Here is a 17214-nt window from a genome sequence, read left to right as displayed (position 1 = left end):
AAAAAAAAAGTCAGAAAAAATATGTTTGACGAGGATTAAATTTACTCATATGGGATTATATTTTTTATAAAAAAATAATAAAAATTTAGATTAAAATTATTATTTTTTTCATTTCCGTTAGAGCAAAAGGGTATATGTGAGCCATTTGTTTACAAGTAGGGGTATATATGAGCCACTTTTATAACGAGGGGTATATCAGCTCTAAATGACAAAGTTGAGGGGTATATCAGACCCTTTTCTCTATAATTAATTTAAGCATAGTAATTATAGATAGAGAATAAAATATTAACTAAACTATTTAGACATTTAAAATCTCAAAAATAAAAATAAAAAATATGAATGGATATATATATAGAGAGAGATTATTTATTTATTTATTATTTTATACATATAAATTATAGAGAATAGATATTATTAATTAGATATTTTAATTAGGAATTAACCTAAGGAAGTGTAAAGGTCATCAACATTTTAATTAAAATGATACAATTTATTATTTAAATTAAATAATCAAATGATTTATAACATTTTAATTTATAGTAGGGGTAAAATCGTAATTCAACTTTTAGTTTTTTTGTTCATGCTTTTAGTAATATATGATATGATGATATACAACCATCTTTCTCAATCCTTTAGCGATTTATTACATTTTCAACATAGTTCTGATGTTCTTCAGTTGAGCAAGAACATGTTTGATATTCATTCTTTCCTCTGGCAAGTCTGCAGTGCACCTCAGAGCTAATTCCATGATTGATGATAAGCACTGCATCTTTCCTGTTTTGTTCTTCTCCTCTGGTATCATAAGCTCGGGGTCTATTATCTTGTCCATTGCAAGTGGCCATGATTGTCTTATCCACTCCCTCAGGCTTGAATTTTCAGCAAACATTTCATCTGTTGGCTTCTTTCTTGTAAAGGTTTCCATCAACATGACACCGTAGCTGTAAATGTCGCACCTTGTAGATACTAATCCTTCCAATCCAAACTCTACATTGAAATAAAACAAGCTATCAAGAGAATATGGTATCTTTCAAATGATTGAAATTAAATTTGAAGGAGAAATGAAGCATGTTGATATGATTGTTACCTGGTGCAATGTATCCAATGGTTGCAAGGGTTTTGGTTTGTACAATACTTTCTCCAACCCCTAGTAGCTTTGCCAGGCCAAAGTCACTCACATGTGCAACCATATCTTCGTCGAGCAAGACATTGCTAGGCTTTAGATCACAGTGAACGACTGGCACAAAATAGCCTTGATGAAGATAGTCTAATGCTGATCCCACATCAATCATTATGTCTACTCTCTGCATGATATCTAAGGAACATGTTCCGGAATGAAGCCAATTATCCAGGCTTCCCTTAGGCATGTACTCTAATACTAAGGCTTTGAAATCAACGCTGGAGCAACTATTGATGACTTTGGTCAGATTTCTATGACGAAGGTTGCGTAAGACTTCACATTCTGTGTCAAAACTCTTGAATGCCCCTTCTGTTTGCAAGTTGAATACCTTAACAGCCACTATAGTACTCCCAAATGTTGCTTTGTAAACAGAACCATAACTTCCAGAGCCAAGCAAGTTGCTTGTACTGAATCTGTCAGTTGCTTGTTGAAGGTCATGGTATGAAACTCTTCCATGTACCGTGGCTGGAGAAGCATCCGCCTGATGAGTAGCAACTGTTGTCTTCTTCTTTCGACTTCTAATCACCAAAAAGATGGTGAGCATGACTGTGAGCATTATGACTGAAGAAGCCACCAACAAGATCAACAGAATAAGAAGCACCTTCCTTTTTCTTTTCCTACTAGGAGAATTAGACCTACATGCTGGTATCTGCAACCTAGCAGCGCCACATAATGCCTCATTTGAAAGGAATGAATCATAAGAGAAGTTCACGAAAGGACCTCCATTTGGAATTTCACCACTCAATCTGTTGTTAGATACATTAAGGTAGTTGAGATGTGAAAGAGCCACCAATGATTTGGGAATTCCACCAGAGAGCTTGTTATTAGACAAGTCTAACGATTCCAAGGCGACCATGTTTCCCATTGACTCTGGAATTGGCCCTTCTAGTCTATTTTCTGCAAAAGAAAGTTCAGCCATATTTTGCATGCCTCCAATTGTGCTTGGTATGCTTCCCGAGATTTGATTTTTCGATATATTCAGCAACGTTGCGACTTTCAGATTTCCAATTTCTGGAGGTAGAGAGCTTTTCAAGGAATTTGATGATACATCAAGATGCAAGAGATCATTGAGGTTCCACATGCTGGGAGGTATGCTAAAAGTCAATTTGTTGGAACCTAGGTAAATGTATCTAAGAGATGTAATGTTCCCTAAACATGCTGGTATAGAACAGCAAAGCTCATTATTTCCCAAGCTCAAGAATCCTAATTTCTTTAAATTGCAGAGTTCCTCAGGGATAGGTCCACTTATCATTTTGTTGTCATACAAATTCAATGCTTGAAGGTTCTTTGAATTTCCTATTGTTCTTGGAATGAATCCACTCAAGTGATTGCCTTGAAGAAACAAGAAAGACAAACCACTTAAATTTCCTATTTCACTGGGAATGTAGCCTCTGATTTCACTATTAGCAGCATAAATGTAGTCAAGAGAACTCGAGAGATTTCCAACAGAAGCCGGAAGATATCCATTGAGTGGATTATAACCTATCCAGAGTTGTCTCAAATGTCTGCAGTTTGTCAAGGAATCAAAGAAAGTCAATCCTGGAGATGAAGGCTCTCTTGTGAAATGATTTCTGTTCACGTTGAGGTACTCTAAACGTCTTAGATTACCAAACGACTTTGGAAAAGGACCAGAAAAGTCATTATATCCAATTCCAAGCCGGAAAATATTGGAAGCATTTGAGAGAGAATTAGGGATGGCTCCAGTAAGGTTATTGTAACCAAGATAAAGTTCTTCAAGATTAGGAAGACCAAGTCCTATATCTGATGGTAGAGTTCCAGTAAAGAAGTTCCCTAAAAATGAAATGCCCCTTATGTTTGACATGTTGAATATTGTAGATGGAATAGGACCTGTTAAGAAATTGTAATGTAGATCTAATCTTCCCAAATTGTAAAGATTACCAATCTCCCTTGGTAATTCACCTGATGACATTTGAGTGACTTATTAAGATATGAAAAACATAGGAACGTACACCAAATAATGGAAAAAAATGACAAGATGATACCTGTTAAGTTGTTTTCTCTTAGGAAGAGGTCAGAAAGTGAACTGCAGTTTCCAAATTCTTTTGGAATGCTTCCACTGAATAAATTATTCCCAAGATCGAATGCTCTGAGATAAGGCATGTTCAAACATATATCCCGGGACAATGTGCCAGAGAGATTATTTCCATAAAGATTGAGCGATTGAAGTGAAGTTAAGTTACTTATAGAAGACGGTAAAGGACCACTTAGGCTACAGTTCTGTGCATCCAATATTTCTAGATTACGAAGATTTCCAATCTCTTCAGGAATTTCACCTGCAAATTAAATCATAAATAGAAAGTCTACTTTCTGCAGTATAGCAATTAAGGAGTGCATACATGATTCGAGAAATATGTTTCATGTATGCACAAAAAAGGAACAAAAAAGACAAACATGTATAACTCACCTTTCAAGTCATTGCGACCAAGATATAAAATAGACAGCATATTCAAGTTCCCGATCTGTTTAGGTATCAATCCACTGAACTTATTGAATGACAATGACAAAATCTGAAGCTTTGAGCATTTATCTATTCCCAAAGGAATTTGACCGTCAAATTCATTGTCAGAAACTGCAAGCACCAAAAGTTGTGGGAGACTCGAGCATATATCAACAGGAAGATTTCCAGACAAACTATTTTTTGTCAAAACCAAACGTTGTAACGATGAAATGTTGTACAGGCTAAGTGGTACAGAGCCTGTTAGCTGATTTGATCCCAAGCTCAACCAAGTCAAGTTCTGAAGATTACCAATTTCATTTGGAATTTCCCCTTGTAACTGATTAAATCCCAAGACTAAACTCTCAAATTTGGAAGCATTGCAAATATCTGGTGGAATAATACCTGTGAAACTGTTAAAAGCCAGATGCAAGTGCTGGAGTTCTGGCAAAAGAGAGAACCATGAGGGAATATCTCCAGTGAACTTATTAGAAGTGACATTTATAAACTCCAATCTATGCAAATTAGCCAACTCTCGTGGCAAAATTCCTTGGAAGCTGTTGCTACTGATATCGAGAGAAACCAAAAAGGACAGATTTCCCAAGTGAGGAGGGATGGTGCCTACTAATCCCATATTAGAAATATCCAAGGTTATAACTCTTTGATGGCGAGAGCCGCAGGTGACTCCAATCCAATTGCAAACAGAAGTAGTTGAGGTCCAGTTGCTTGACAAGATATTGTAAGTATCGGAAGTAACATAGGATTTCAAAGCAAGTAGAGAAGCTTCATCAGTTTTGAGATTGACTTCTGCAGTGGCTGATAATATCAGCAAATGATGCCATATTGAAACTAAGAGAGGGAAAAGGAAATTGATTTTTCTCATCATGGTTGTGTACATGTTAGAATACAGTATGTTTGTTCCAGTAAACACTAAGGTATAAACCACATTACACATAAAATGATTTTGAAAAATACAATTGAATTAAAAATTCAAGTAATTGTTATCTTTAGGGTCAATCAAGAGAAATGGTGGAAAGGGACAAACAATGATGATGTTAGAGTTGAATTCATTAGTATTTTCCATGAAAATTCCTCAACATATAAAAATAGAAAAAAAGTATAGAAACAGACCAATGAAAGTCAATACTGATTGTTAATTACTACTAAATTTAAAATACCATTTTGAAAACCAGAGTCACCCTTTTGGACAAACATAACATGGCTTTTCCCATTTCCTGGTTATGCCTCAATATGAACTCAGGATGGGAAATATTTACAAGTATTTCTACATGTTTGACTTAATAATTAGAATGGTCCACAACATTAGGATTCTTTAATCAAACTTAGAAAATTATTAAAGAAGAGTATATTAATCTAGTATTTTATTAACGATTTCCCCTTATTATACAGATAAATATTAATATAATGAAACAGAAACAGCTAAGGAACAGGAAATACTACAAGTCAAATTACTGGATAGAGAAGCTGAGATACAGACAATCAATTCTTGGACTTTGAACCTTAAAAAATCAGAAACTAATATGAACATGTCCATGAGTGGTCATGAACAAATTGTTGGTAACAAAGTCTTTATGTAATTGTATCTTTAATTAGGGTTATCACAGAGTTTTACCACCTTTTAACCAGATTCTGTAATTTTTTTCTTACTATGTCGGATGTTAGTGTTCTTAACTTAAACTCAAAAGAAATATCAGAAAATTAAAAATAGCTTGTTTCATGTTTGATTACTTATTGGAATTTTTTCACAAATAACATTATTTATATGACAAATTATGACGATATTATTGAGTTTTCAAAACATAACAACAATTGTTTTTTTGCAAAACATATCAGATTGAGTAGATGTGGGCTCTTCCTTACCCTGAGGAATAGAACAGTAGAATACCAATGGACACCTTTGGTTTGTACTTTGATTCTTATTAACAGGCATGATTGTTTTGTATTTTGATTCTTCCTAATTAGTTACATAATTGATTGAATTATCTAAATGATTGTTAGTTACTTGAGCCAAACACTAATTGTGATTATAAAATTTATTTCATGAGAATTAGGAAAAAGCAATTTGGAACCAAACAGGCCAAAATTCATAAAGGATCTCAATAAGAAAGGAATATCTTATGCAGCTAGAAAGGAAAACACTCTAGGTATGCAGCTAAAAAGTTAACCAAACACTTTGTATACCCTCAAGTGACATGAGTCAAATGTCTTTATGCACTTGCGGAACATGAAAGAAGTTGAATCTTGATCTTTTGTAGTGTTCCTACAACATCTTTCATGTAGATCCTTTCTTCAGGAGATTCAGCAGAGCAATCCAGTGCCACTTTCATGATGGATGCTACACAATCTATCTTTTCCATGAATTTCTCATCTTCTGGCGTTAGCAAATTCGCATCTACAACTTTGATTGTTGCCTCTGGGAGTGAATCACTCACCCATTTCTTTAAACTAAGATCTTCATCAAATATTTCATCGTTTGGCCTTTTCCTCGTGAATGTTTCCATCAGCATGATCCCGTAACTATAAACATCACATTTTAGCGACACCAATCCTTCCCTTCCATACTCTACAGTAAAAACACTTACGGATTATCATTTAATCCGAGAAAAGGAAAACAAAGATAGGATACTGAAACAAGAAGTATAATAGATTTTATTTACCTGGTGCAATGTAGCCGAATGTTGCTAAGGTTTTAGTGTGTAAATCACTCTCATCTTCACTGAGTAGTTTAGAAATGCCAAAGTCACTTACATGAGCTACCATGTTTTCATCTAGCAAGACATTGCTAGGCTTCAGATCACAATGAATCACAGGTGCTGAGCAACCATGGTGGAGATATTCCAATGCACATGCCACATCGATCATTATGCTTAGTCTTTGAAGGATGTCTAAGAAGTAGTTATGTGAATACAACCACTTTTCAAGGCTCCCATTAGGCATGTACTCGAGCACTAAAGCCTTGAAATCAAGGTTGGAGCAACTGCTAATGACTTTGGTGAGATTCCTATGGCGAAGGTTGCGAAGAACTTCACATTCTGTTTCAAAACTCTTGAATGCACCTTCAACTTGTAGGTTGAACACTTTAACTGCAATGATAGTCCCATCTATGAGAATTCCTTTGTAAACAGAACCAAAACTCCCTGAACCAATGAAATTACTCTCACTAAAATCATTTGTGGCTTGTATGATTTGATAGTATGAAATTCTTTCCCTTGTAGCTAACAAATCAGCTTGGACTGGAACATTTCCTTCTTTTCTGTACCTCATCCACACAAATGCCAATGTTACAAAAACAATTGTCACAGCAGCTCCGAGTAGAGGAAAGACTATCAGGAGTAACTTCTTCCTCTTTGATCTATGGTTTGAAGAAGTGGGGCAGGAAGGGACATGAAATCTTGGAGCACCACACAATGCTTCATTGAACATGAATGACAGGCTGGAAAGGTTCTTGAAAGGACCACTAAAAGGAATTTCACCCTGCAAGCTGTTAAAGGAAACATTGAAATAGTTGAGATACCGAAGCTTCTCTAAGGACATCGGAATTGATCCAGATAGATTGTTATTCGAGAGGTCTAGAAATTCCAAACTCGGTATGCTACCTATTGAGTCAGGTATAGATCCTTGCAGCTTGTTTTGTGCCAAAGAAAGGTATATCAGATTTTGCATGTCTCCAATTTCTCTTGGAATACCATTTGAAAATTGATTATGCGAAAGATCTATACGAATTGCAACCCTTAGATTTCCAATTTCTGCAGGTAAAGAACCACTCATGTTGTTAGACGATAAGTCGAGCTCCAGAAGATCTTTGAGGTTACCTAAGCTTAATGGTATATTTGAACTCAATCTGTTGGAATTGAGTTTTATTCCCCTAAGGGAAGTAACATTCCCTAAACAATTAGGAACAAGTCCTGAGAATTGATTTTCACCCAAGTATATGTTACCCAAGTTTTGCATTTTACATAGGCTATCTCCAATAGATCCTTTTAGTCTGTTGTTAGCCAAAGAAAATTCCTGAAGCCTGCCTAAGCTGCCAAGTGTCCCGGGAATCGGTCCAGTCAATCTGTTCCCATATAGATACAAGTAGATTAAGCTGCTTAAATTCCCAATATCATTCGGAATATCACCTTTAATTTGGCAATCAGAAGCCAAAATCTTTTCAAGAGAAGTTGAAAGGTTCCCAACTGAGGCTGGAAGCATACCATTTAGAGGGTTAAAGGAAAGACTCAGTTCTTTTAGATTCCTGCAGTTTGTCAATGAAGTTAAGAAGTTAAGTTCTTGAGAAGACTGGTCACTGCTTAAATTGTTTTCCATCAAGTTTAGGGTCTGTAGGAGTGTCAAATCTCCAAGAGAGTTGGGAATCGAGCCGGAAAGTTTGTTCAGTGAAAGGTCTAGAGCAGTAAGTCTTGAACAATTTGAGAGAGAATGAGGCATACTCCCAGCAAGGTTCGTTAGGCCACCTAGATAAAGAAGTTCTATGTTGGGAAGCATAGAACCTATACTCGATGGGAGGGTTCCCGATAGAGTATTATCTGTAAGATCAATCAATCTCAGTCCTGAGATGTTGAAAATCCCCATTGGAAATGAACCACTGAATCTGTTACTCCCCAAATCAATGTCCACCAACTCAATGAGATTGCTTACCTCTTTTGGTATTTCACCTGCCAAAGTTATATAGTACTAATGATCTTTAGCTAGGTATTTTAACTTAGAAAACGTTTATTTTTTATTGTCTGCATACCTGTAAGCATGTTTTGACCAAGATATAGACCTTGAAGCATAGTAAGATTTCCAATCTCCCTCGATAAGGATCCACTAAGATTGTTGTTTTGCAGTGACAGAAGTTGTAGTGAAGAAATATTGAATATGGACTTGGGTATAGAGCCTGTAAGCTGGTTTCTCTCCATGCCTATCATCACCAAATTAACAAGATCCCCAATTTCCTGTGGTATTTCCCCTGTAATCATGTGACAGCATCTTGTATAGTTAGCTTAAAAAGAAAAAACAGACGACCTCGTACAAAATAGAAGACCTTGTATCATACCTGTGAAACGGTTGAAACCAAGATATAAGGTCTGCAAGTTACTTAACATCCCAATTTCACTATGTATCGGTCCATCAAAATCATTATTCGATAGAGATAATAGCTGAAGTTCGTAACATCTTGACAAGCTTCGTGGCATATGGCCTTGTAGCTTATTAAAAGAAAGATAAAGCCCTTTGAGTATCGGAAGACGCTCACATAAATCAGTAGGGAGGTTACCAGATAAACCATTTTGGGAAAATCCAATAGACTCAAGTGTGGAAATATTGAAAATTGAGAACGGTATAGAACCTGTAAGCTGATTAGTTTCTATAATCAACCAGTTCAGGTTGTGAAGATCACCGATCTCATTTGGGATGTTCCCATGAAGGAAATTATAAGAAAGAATGAACTTTTCCAGCTTTGTAGCATTTGAGAAGGATGGAGGAACAGAACCAGTAAGATTGTTATGTCCCAGGTTTAAACCCCTCAAATTCTTTAGATTTCCAATGTCTTTTGGGATGTTACCCTCTAAAGCATTGAAGGCTAAATCCAAAGCTTCAAGATTGGAAATGTTAGAAAGTGAAGACGGAATTAAACCAGTAAAACTATTATTCTTAAGAGTAAGAACTTCAAGTTGAGCTAAGAAACCGAACCAAGAAGGAACTTCACCACTAAAATTGTTATAACTCAATTTCATGAGCTTCAATCTACGCAAACGAACCATTTCTTGAGGCAGATTGCCATAGAAATTGTTGCTAGCCAAGTCTAGAGAAACAAGAAATGTGAGGTTCCCAAAAAGTTGTGGGATGGTTCCTGTTATACCCATGTTGGAGATATTCAAGGAAGTCACTCTGTTGTGCCTAGAGCCACAAGTGACTCCAATCCAATTGCAAACAGAAGTGTCCTGAGACCAGCTTTTGGACAAGAGCTGAAAAGGGTCAGAAATGATATGAGATTTCAAGGAAAGAAGCACGGACTGATCAGTTGTAATATTGGTTTCTGTCTTGATAGCTAAGCTAGTTACTATACATTGAAGTAACAAAAATGCTAATTGAGAATAGAACAAGGATTTCTCCATGAGTGTCATTGCTTTGAGAAAAAAAATTGAACTTGCTTATTTGAATTAGTGCAATGAGGATTTCGGATATATATTAAGTAAAATGTTTCTTCTCAAAGAGTTTTATTTAGTAATGTTTGAATATGTCTCATTTTTCACAGAATTAGATTGGACTTGCGTTTTAAACTGTATTTTTTTTTTAAAAAAAAAAATCCCATCTAATATTCAGAGTCCACATCACTGTAGAGCTCATTCGGAATGACGCTTTTAACATAATTTTCTCCATATTTACGGCATCGAATCGAGACATCTGGTTAAGGGTGGAGTAGTCCTATCACTATACCACAATCCATGTTGATCGTTTTAAACGGCATCTTGAAAGACTTTGACATAATTGGTTTGTAGGGTATACTTCTTGGGATGAATTTTCACAACTGCAGCAGTGACAGAGACTATTTGAGGAAAAAAAACAAAACTACATAAATGGTGAAGATGATCATTCCTGAAGTCAAGTAAACGCTGATTAATTAAATATGAGGTGTAACCGGCCTTAGTACTCTCTGTTGAATCTGATAAAGTAGTGGATTAGGATTTGAAATTTATGAGTTTCAATAATTTGCTAAGTTTTTTGCTATCGGATTTTCAATAGATATTTCTTATATATTTAATGAATTTTTCAATATAAATATTGAGTTTGCGCAAAAGTTACTAAGCTAGTGTTTGGCCATAAATTTTCAAATATTCTTGGCAAATATTATTTGAGTGAAAATTTGGGTGAAATTTCACCATGTGTTTGGCCATAGGATTTGGGAAATATATTTCACCTTTTTAGAAAAATATGATTTATACCCATAAGTTTTAAAAACTATTAAAACTAACTATAAGTTTGTATTACAAGTCAATTGCATGTTCGTTACAACAATAACAAATGGTTTCCATCACATTAGAGCAATGTGGTAATTTGGAGCGAGTGCAACAAGTATCATTCCATACATCGTGAAGTAGACGAAGCACATGATTTTATTTCCTTGACTTAATTTTTCATCATTTTCATCAACAATCATATCATTATTTAATATTCACTAAATATTTCATCACTATTTTGGTGTTCACGTAAAAAAATTATGTAATACAACACAAACAACTACTATATAGGGTGTTTTTGTAAAAGATAAAAGTTTGGGGCAAAATTTTAATTTTCAGAAGATTCCAAATAATGAGATTTGGCCCAAATACTAGAAAAAACTAGTATTTGGGAATTTGGGATATTTACCAAAAATACTTTGCCAAATAATGACAAATTGTATGGACAAACATTATTTGCCAAATTTTCCCCCAAATATTATTTGGAAAATCTATGGCCAAACGGGTCCTAAGTTTTGGAATTCATACCTAATTCTCTACATCCGCCCCTCAATGGTTCTATGCACCCAATATCTTATCTTAAACCAACTATGAAATGACTCCTAAGGGGTCGTTTGGTAGGGTTTTAGATGTGAGTTATACAAGTATTAAAAATATCATGTTTGATAATTAATTAGAAGATAAGTTATTAATGTATAAAATTAATATGATGTTTAGTTTAAAATTTTGAAACAAACATAATTAATACATGAATAACTATATTTTGTATAACTGATACAAGTATAAAACAATGCACAAATTTTATCATAACTTACACATGCAAGTAAGTATTTTGTTATGCGGTATTAGTTATTCCATCTTTCACTCTATATAAAATAATATACCAATTTTCTCATAATTTTACCTATATTTATTATGCCAATTTTTAAATTGTAAATTAATAATTACTTGCTTCTTTAANACCAAAAATACTTTGCCAAATAATGACAAATTGTATGGACAAACATTATTTGCCAAATTTTCCCCCAAATATTATTTGGAAAATCTATGGCCAAACGGGTCCTAAGTTTTGGAATTCATACCTAATTCTCTACATCCGCCCCTCAATGGTTCTATGCACCCAATATCTTATCTTAAACCAACTATGAAATGACTCCTAAGGGGTCGTTTGGTAGGGTTTTAGATGTGAGTTATACAAGTATTAAAAATATCATGTTTGATAATTAATTAGAAGATAAGTTATTAATGTATAAAATTAATATGATGTTTAGTTTAAAATTTTGAAACAAACATAATTAATACATGAATAACTATATTTTGTATAACTGATACAAGTATAAAACAATGCACAAATTTTATCATAACTTACACATGCAAGTAAGTATTTTGTTATGCGGTATTAGTTATTCCATCTTTCACTCTATATAAAATAATATACCAATTTTCTCATAATTTTACCTATATTTATTATGCCAATTTTTAAATTGTAAATTAATAATTACTTGCTTCTTTAACGGCTACCAAACTAACTCTAAATGCTTACATCCTTTATACGTAATGAAGAATTTAAGTAGTTGCCCACTTTAGGAGAAAATGGTCAAATAAGCTTCTAACGTATTATCGTATTTTTAACTAAATATTTATATGTATTTATACTTTATGAGGGTCCTACTATCCTTTTGTATTATTTAAAATTGAAATTATTACTTTCCTATTAACAATCACATTTATGTTAATAAGTGAAATCCAAGCGTTTGACACGTGTAATTTTTTTTATCTTTTTTATCTTTTTTGATTGATTATTTTATTTTGTTTTTCTTTTTTCATTTTCCTTTTATTTGTTTCTCTTCCTCTTCCATCCTTCAATTCCATCTTACTATAGAGCCACAAGTGGAAAGGTTGAGAAGCGAAATAATTTATGGTGGTAACTAGAAGAATGACAACCCTCCGCATCATATTTGAAAGAGCAGGGTTCAATAAGAGGAATGACCTAAAAAATAATTTGTCGGTCAAAATTTTTTTTTCATGAAGATATTTTGAGATTCTTTTAAGAGATTCCAAACATTATTAAGTTGTCTGAATGAATTTTGTTAATTGAAAATTTTTGTTATAATAGCTTCAAAATGATATTTCAGTGGTGTTTTAATGGCTAATAGTTGATTTTATAAATGGGGATAAAGTAATTTACTTAAATTCTTTTAAGAAAAAATTAGCAAACTAGTCATGATCCCTAACTAATTAGTAAAAATATCTACACTTTAAAATAATTATTGAAAATGTCGAAATGTCAATATTTCAGAAAACAATATGTATTCTAATTTTTTTCCTCAAAACAGTCCAACTTTGAATCAAATTCTACATCCATTACCCATTTACACTTCTTCCTAAGCTTTAGTACCATTAAATTTATTTTTCATCTTTCACTTTCCAATTTTTTTATCTTTCATCAGCTTTTCAGTTTTCACCATCTCCATAATTTACTTTTCTTGTTTTTTTCTTTCATCAAAATTTCACCATTATTTTCTCTCATTGTTGAAGAAGAACTAATAATACAAATTCGAAACAATTTGTTCAGATCTACCAATTAATCAAGAAATCTCTCAATTGATAAAGGTATTTTTGAATTAATCATTTATTTTGCGAGATTTTGTTTTCAAAATCACACGTTATGTTGAATTTTCGAATTGTATGTATTAAGGATTTTCCGTCATTTTCTTAAATTTTTATGTGAGTTTGTTAACATATTCATCAAATATTTATGTATTTCAGATTTTAGTATTTAAAATAATTTTTGTCGATCCTTTTTTATAATATGTTTTTTTATTTCGAATTTAGTAGAATTCACATTAACATTTAGGTATTGAGTTGTTTCGCAAAAGTATTTGAAAGTATTTTGAATGTTCTGTAGTATGTAATCAAATTTATTTTTACAAAGTGATAATCTAAATACAAACTTGTATTTTGATTATTGAAAATTGTGAATAAATACGAAATCAAAGATAAACTAGTTGGTATAAACGTATAATGAGCAAAATAAAATATAAAACTATTTGACTGATGCAATTAAGAGGAATACACATATAATGAACACATAATAAACTGTATTTTGGCTATTTATAGTTGAGAATGAATACGAAATCAAAATATAAACACAAAACTTTATGGTATACATTAGGACGAATACAAAATCAAATCTTAATACAAACTTTATGGTACACATTAGGACGAATAAGAAATCAAATCTAAATACAAACTATTTGATATAGAAAGTGATATTGGAATTAAGCAAAATAAAATACATATGTAAGATGGATGAATACCTATATCATGAATATATGAGTATTCTATTCTGAATACTGAAAAATTTCTTAAAAGGAGATACATAAACTTCATAACCTTAATATGATAGCCAAATAACTTCATAAAATTTCAGACATTTTTAAAGATAAATTATAATTTTATAACGTCAAAATGATGCCTTAGATGAATTAACTACTTCAAATATGATAATGTATGGTAAATAAACGTGTTTAGAAACAAAAAAAATTAAGAAAGTTAAATATTAAATTTTTAGAACAACGGTGATAGGCGTGTTTTTTAGAACATGGTGAAAGAAGAAGAAAGAGATGGAAGTTGGTGTATTTTGATAACTTGCTAATTAATTCTTTGTTTTTGAATTTTCGTAACTGATAAGACTTTTAAACAATTGTTTCTTTTTAATATTTTCTCCCCCCTTAATTTCTTCTTTCTGTTTTTACCAATTATTTCTTTTTTTAATATTTTTACTAAATATTGAAAGTAATGATAATTAGTCCTATTAAATGTTAATATATTGATATTTTAAAAATTTTCCCTTTTTTTAATTGTTTGGAGAGTAGGAAAGAGATTCTATCTAAGAATTATGGTGTGTTAATAGATGTGTAATGGTGTGTTTCCAGATCGTAATAACGAAATTCGATGACTACCATGGATGCTCTTCTAAGTTGTTAGGAAGAAAAAGACAAGAGAAGAGATAAAAACAAATAAAAAAAATAAAAATGAAAAGAATATTAAAAATAAAAGTTTTAATATCTATTTTGATCTTCACTTTCTTAACTATACTTACTTTGCCACATAAGTAATTAGGGAGATAATATTTTAAATTTTAAATAATTCAGAGAAAGACTCATAAAAAAGCGTACAATTAAAAATTTAATAACAAATTGAGAGCTCATTTTATCATTTTCTCCTTAATTTGAGTCAATTAAGAAAAATGGAGGAAGGTGAGAGAAATGGATGATATATAAATGTTAAGACTTATTTGTACACTCACTATTCCAAAAAAGATAAGAGTCAAAAAAAGTTACCTTTTGAAACATCTAATTGAACATGTTTTGTACTTCCCTGATCCTTCCTTCTTTAATTAGTTGTTTGTTTTTATAGACATATTTATTAAGAAAATAATAATTAATATAGTGAATTTATTTATTTAATTATGAAATTAATAAATTAAAAACTTAAAACTTTCAAAAAGTTATATTTTTTAAAGTTATAAATTGAGGCTATAAAAGATTAATTTTTTTAATCATTTTTTTATTTGTTAAAATAGATAAATAACTAAGTACAATTAAAAAAAAGTGAAAAAATAATTAGAAACGTATAGTAATAGTTCATAACTAATATATCTATGCGAAGATAAAATGTGGAAAAGAATAATGTATACTGATAAATTCCCTCATTCCTACGTCACTAATAATTGGGTAATTATATTTTCAAAATGACAAAGGAAGTACTCATTAATAATGTGTTGATAGTGTTCAATCAGGGGCATTTAAGGAAAACAAAAATATGGGGATTGGGTATCATGTTCGTCGTATCCCTCCATCCTTTGTATTTTTCATCATTCAATCAACAACAGTTGCTGAATCTTCTTCATCCATTCTGTATTCTCTTCTCTTTAATTGCATAAATATCAAATGACTCATTCTCTAACTTTAACTTCTACAGCTCTAATTCGATACGGCATTGGTCCAAAAATTGGGGCTTTACCTAGGGCAAATGTGCCATCGAGATCATCTTCAAGATTATTCAGAATTCAAGCTGTGCAAGATAATGGAGGAGGGCCTCGGAGGCTAATAGATATTATTCGCAATGTTCCTGAGGTTTCGAGAAATTATTTCAAAACTCCTTCACGGAGGGCACTCTTTGGAGGTATATCATTACTGGGTGGATTTTATGTGGCCCAGACAATTTCTCTATCTTTTGGAGCTTTAGGAGTGAATGATGTGATTGCTGCTGTAGTGTGTGTCTTAATTACTGAATACGTGACGCGATTCTACTACACTCGACCTAAGGTGACTTTTCCAATTGCTCTTTTGAACAACTTCAAGATGGGTTTTACCTATGGTCTGTTCATTGATGCCTTCAAACTTGCCAGCTGAATTAATTGCCACACTTTTGTAGCAGTAAGTAATTTTTGCGTGCAGTTTCCCCCTTTTGGGCTGTTTGTGGATATACAAGTCATAGAAATAGCGAAGTTCTTATTTCAACTGTGTTGATGTTGTCTCATCTTTCAGAAAAATGATGTGAGAGTTACTCATTTCTTGTGTCTTGAAATCTTATAATCACCTTGGTTTGCTTACTGTGCTTTGGGAGTTGGTGGAAGTTAAAGCATTTTACTCAGTACAAGTTCCTTTTTTTACCCCTACCTTGAGCTACTACTTGCGAGAGTGCTCACCATTTGAGCAACCACTCTTTCCAAAAAGTACAAAGTGATGCCAAAATGAAGGTAAATCTTCTTTGAGATATACAGATGAGCTCTAAAGAGCATCTCTTTTATAGGGAATTGGGTAAAAATTGAAGCAGTAGAATCTTGGAGAGCCTTTAATAGGATTTAATTTTTCTGTCCCAAGAAATGTGAAGAAGGTTAAAATGCCTTCACTACCTGCCACTAATGAAGTGAATTCTAAAATGCCCTGATGGGTTATTTGTAATCCAATTACTATGAAAATAACTCTAGAATAACTACTTTTCTTTTTGCTAATCAGCATCCGTTAAGAAAAAAGATTTTAGGAATAAAGTCACAGAGCCGGGTCTTGAACTTTGATGTCTGAATATCATTTGACTAAAGTTTTAAGTATACTGGATCGTATATAGGGTCCGGCAAGATTTTGCCGAACTTGTGATCTTTCTCAGAGTGTACTGTGTTCAAGTAGCCGTATAACCTGCTTTCAATATTCATTAGTTGTTTCGTATGAAAAGTAGTTTTCTTCTATGGTTGTTTCTTGAGACATCTATGAATATTGCAGCCTTGGAGTTCCGAATAACTGGACTAAAGAACTTTTCAATAAGTTGATGATAAACTTGAGTTAATACCTCAAAAGGAATGCTAAGGAACCAGAGGTATCTAATGCACCGAATGTGCAACCTCAAGGAGAATTCGTCAATGTTGAGTTCATTGAGTTCATACAAATGTTAAGAAAAATACTTAATAACCAATTCGGGCAATAGAGAAAAGCTCGACAAGAATAAGCTAACAACTCGGAGATTTTTAAATTTTTGAGAATGAATCCTCCCAGTTTTACCGGTTCGAGCACTATTGCGGATTCAGAAAACTTTGTGGAAGAGTTTAAGATGGTTTT

At 32.7% G+C, this 17214-nt stretch overlaps 3 protein-coding genes across 6 annotated transcripts in view; 1 reads left to right on the top strand and 2 right to left on the bottom strand.

Annotated features, from left to right (window-relative positions):
• Positions 1–551: 551 nt before the first annotated feature.
• LOC107010497 (probable LRR receptor-like serine/threonine-protein kinase At3g47570) lies at positions 552–5548 on the bottom strand. The gene is made up of 4 exons (XM_015209783.2): positions 3603–5548; positions 3181–3471; positions 1085–3097; positions 552–984 (listed from the first exon to the last, which is right to left on the bottom strand). The coding sequence occupies exons 1-4, from the start codon at positions 4585–4587 to the stop codon at positions 644–646; spliced, it is 3630 nt and encodes a 1209-aa protein (XP_015065269.1). The 5' UTR covers positions 4588–5548; the 3' UTR covers positions 552–643.
• Positions 5549–5714: 166 nt separating this feature from the next.
• Positions 5715–9864, bottom strand: LOC107009463 (probable LRR receptor-like serine/threonine-protein kinase At3g47570). The gene is made up of 4 exons (XM_015208803.2): positions 8692–9864; positions 8389–8604; positions 6311–8308; positions 5715–6216 (listed from the first exon to the last, which is right to left on the bottom strand). Exons 1-4 carry the CDS (start codon positions 9758–9760, stop codon positions 5861–5863), a joined length of 3639 nt encoding a protein of 1212 aa, XP_015064289.1. The 5' UTR covers positions 9761–9864; the 3' UTR covers positions 5715–5860.
• Positions 9865–15389: 5525 nt separating this feature from the next.
• The window catches only part of LOC107012040 (uncharacterized protein ycf20), a 5562-nt gene continuing 3737 nt past the window's right edge, over positions 15390–17214 (top strand). Inside the window, exon 1 of one of the 4 annotated variants that reach the window (XM_015211764.2) lies at positions 15390–15927. In XM_015211764.2, coding sequence (XP_015067250.1) covers positions 15550–15927 — 378 coding nt within the window. In that variant the 5' untranslated portion in view covers positions 15390–15549. Of the gene's footprint in view, positions 16039–17214 lie in introns of all 4 variants that reach the window. The other 3 variants (XM_015211761.2, XM_015211763.2, XM_015211762.2) reach the window with 3 other exon arrangements.

This window comes from Solanum pennellii, chromosome 2 (genome assembly GCF_001406875.1).
Source record: "Solanum pennellii chromosome 2, SPENNV200".
In the NCBI taxonomy this organism is placed as follows: Eukaryota; Viridiplantae; Streptophyta; class Magnoliopsida; order Solanales; family Solanaceae; genus Solanum; species Solanum pennellii.
Note: the sequence above shows the minus strand (reverse complement) of the source record. Positions and strands in the feature narration are given on the sequence as shown.

Excerpts from the sequence above, each read along its gene's own strand:
- LOC107010497 (XM_015209783.2), bottom strand. The coding sequence starts at position 4,587 with ATGTGTAATGTGGTTTATACCTTAGTGTTTACTGGAACAAACATACTG. Across the intron at positions 3,472-3,602 it reads TGGTCGCAATGACTTGAAAG|GTGAAATTCCTGAAGAGATT; the intron begins GTGAGTTATACA and ends TTTAATTTGCAG. Across the intron at positions 3,098-3,180 it reads AAGAGAAAACAACTTAACAG|GTGAATTACCAAGGGAGATT; the intron begins GTATCATCTTGT and ends AAATGTCATCAG.
- LOC107009463 (XM_015208803.2), bottom strand. The coding sequence starts at position 9,760 with ATGACACTCATGGAGAAATCCTTGTTCTATTCTCAATTAGCATTTTTG. Across the intron at positions 8,605-8,691 it reads TGGTTTCAACCGTTTCACAG|GGGAAATACCACAGGAAATT; the intron begins GTATGATACAAG and ends ACATGATTACAG. Across the intron at positions 8,309-8,388 it reads TGGTCAAAACATGCTTACAG|GTGAAATACCAAAAGAGGTA; the intron begins GTATGCAGACAA and ends TAACTTTGGCAG.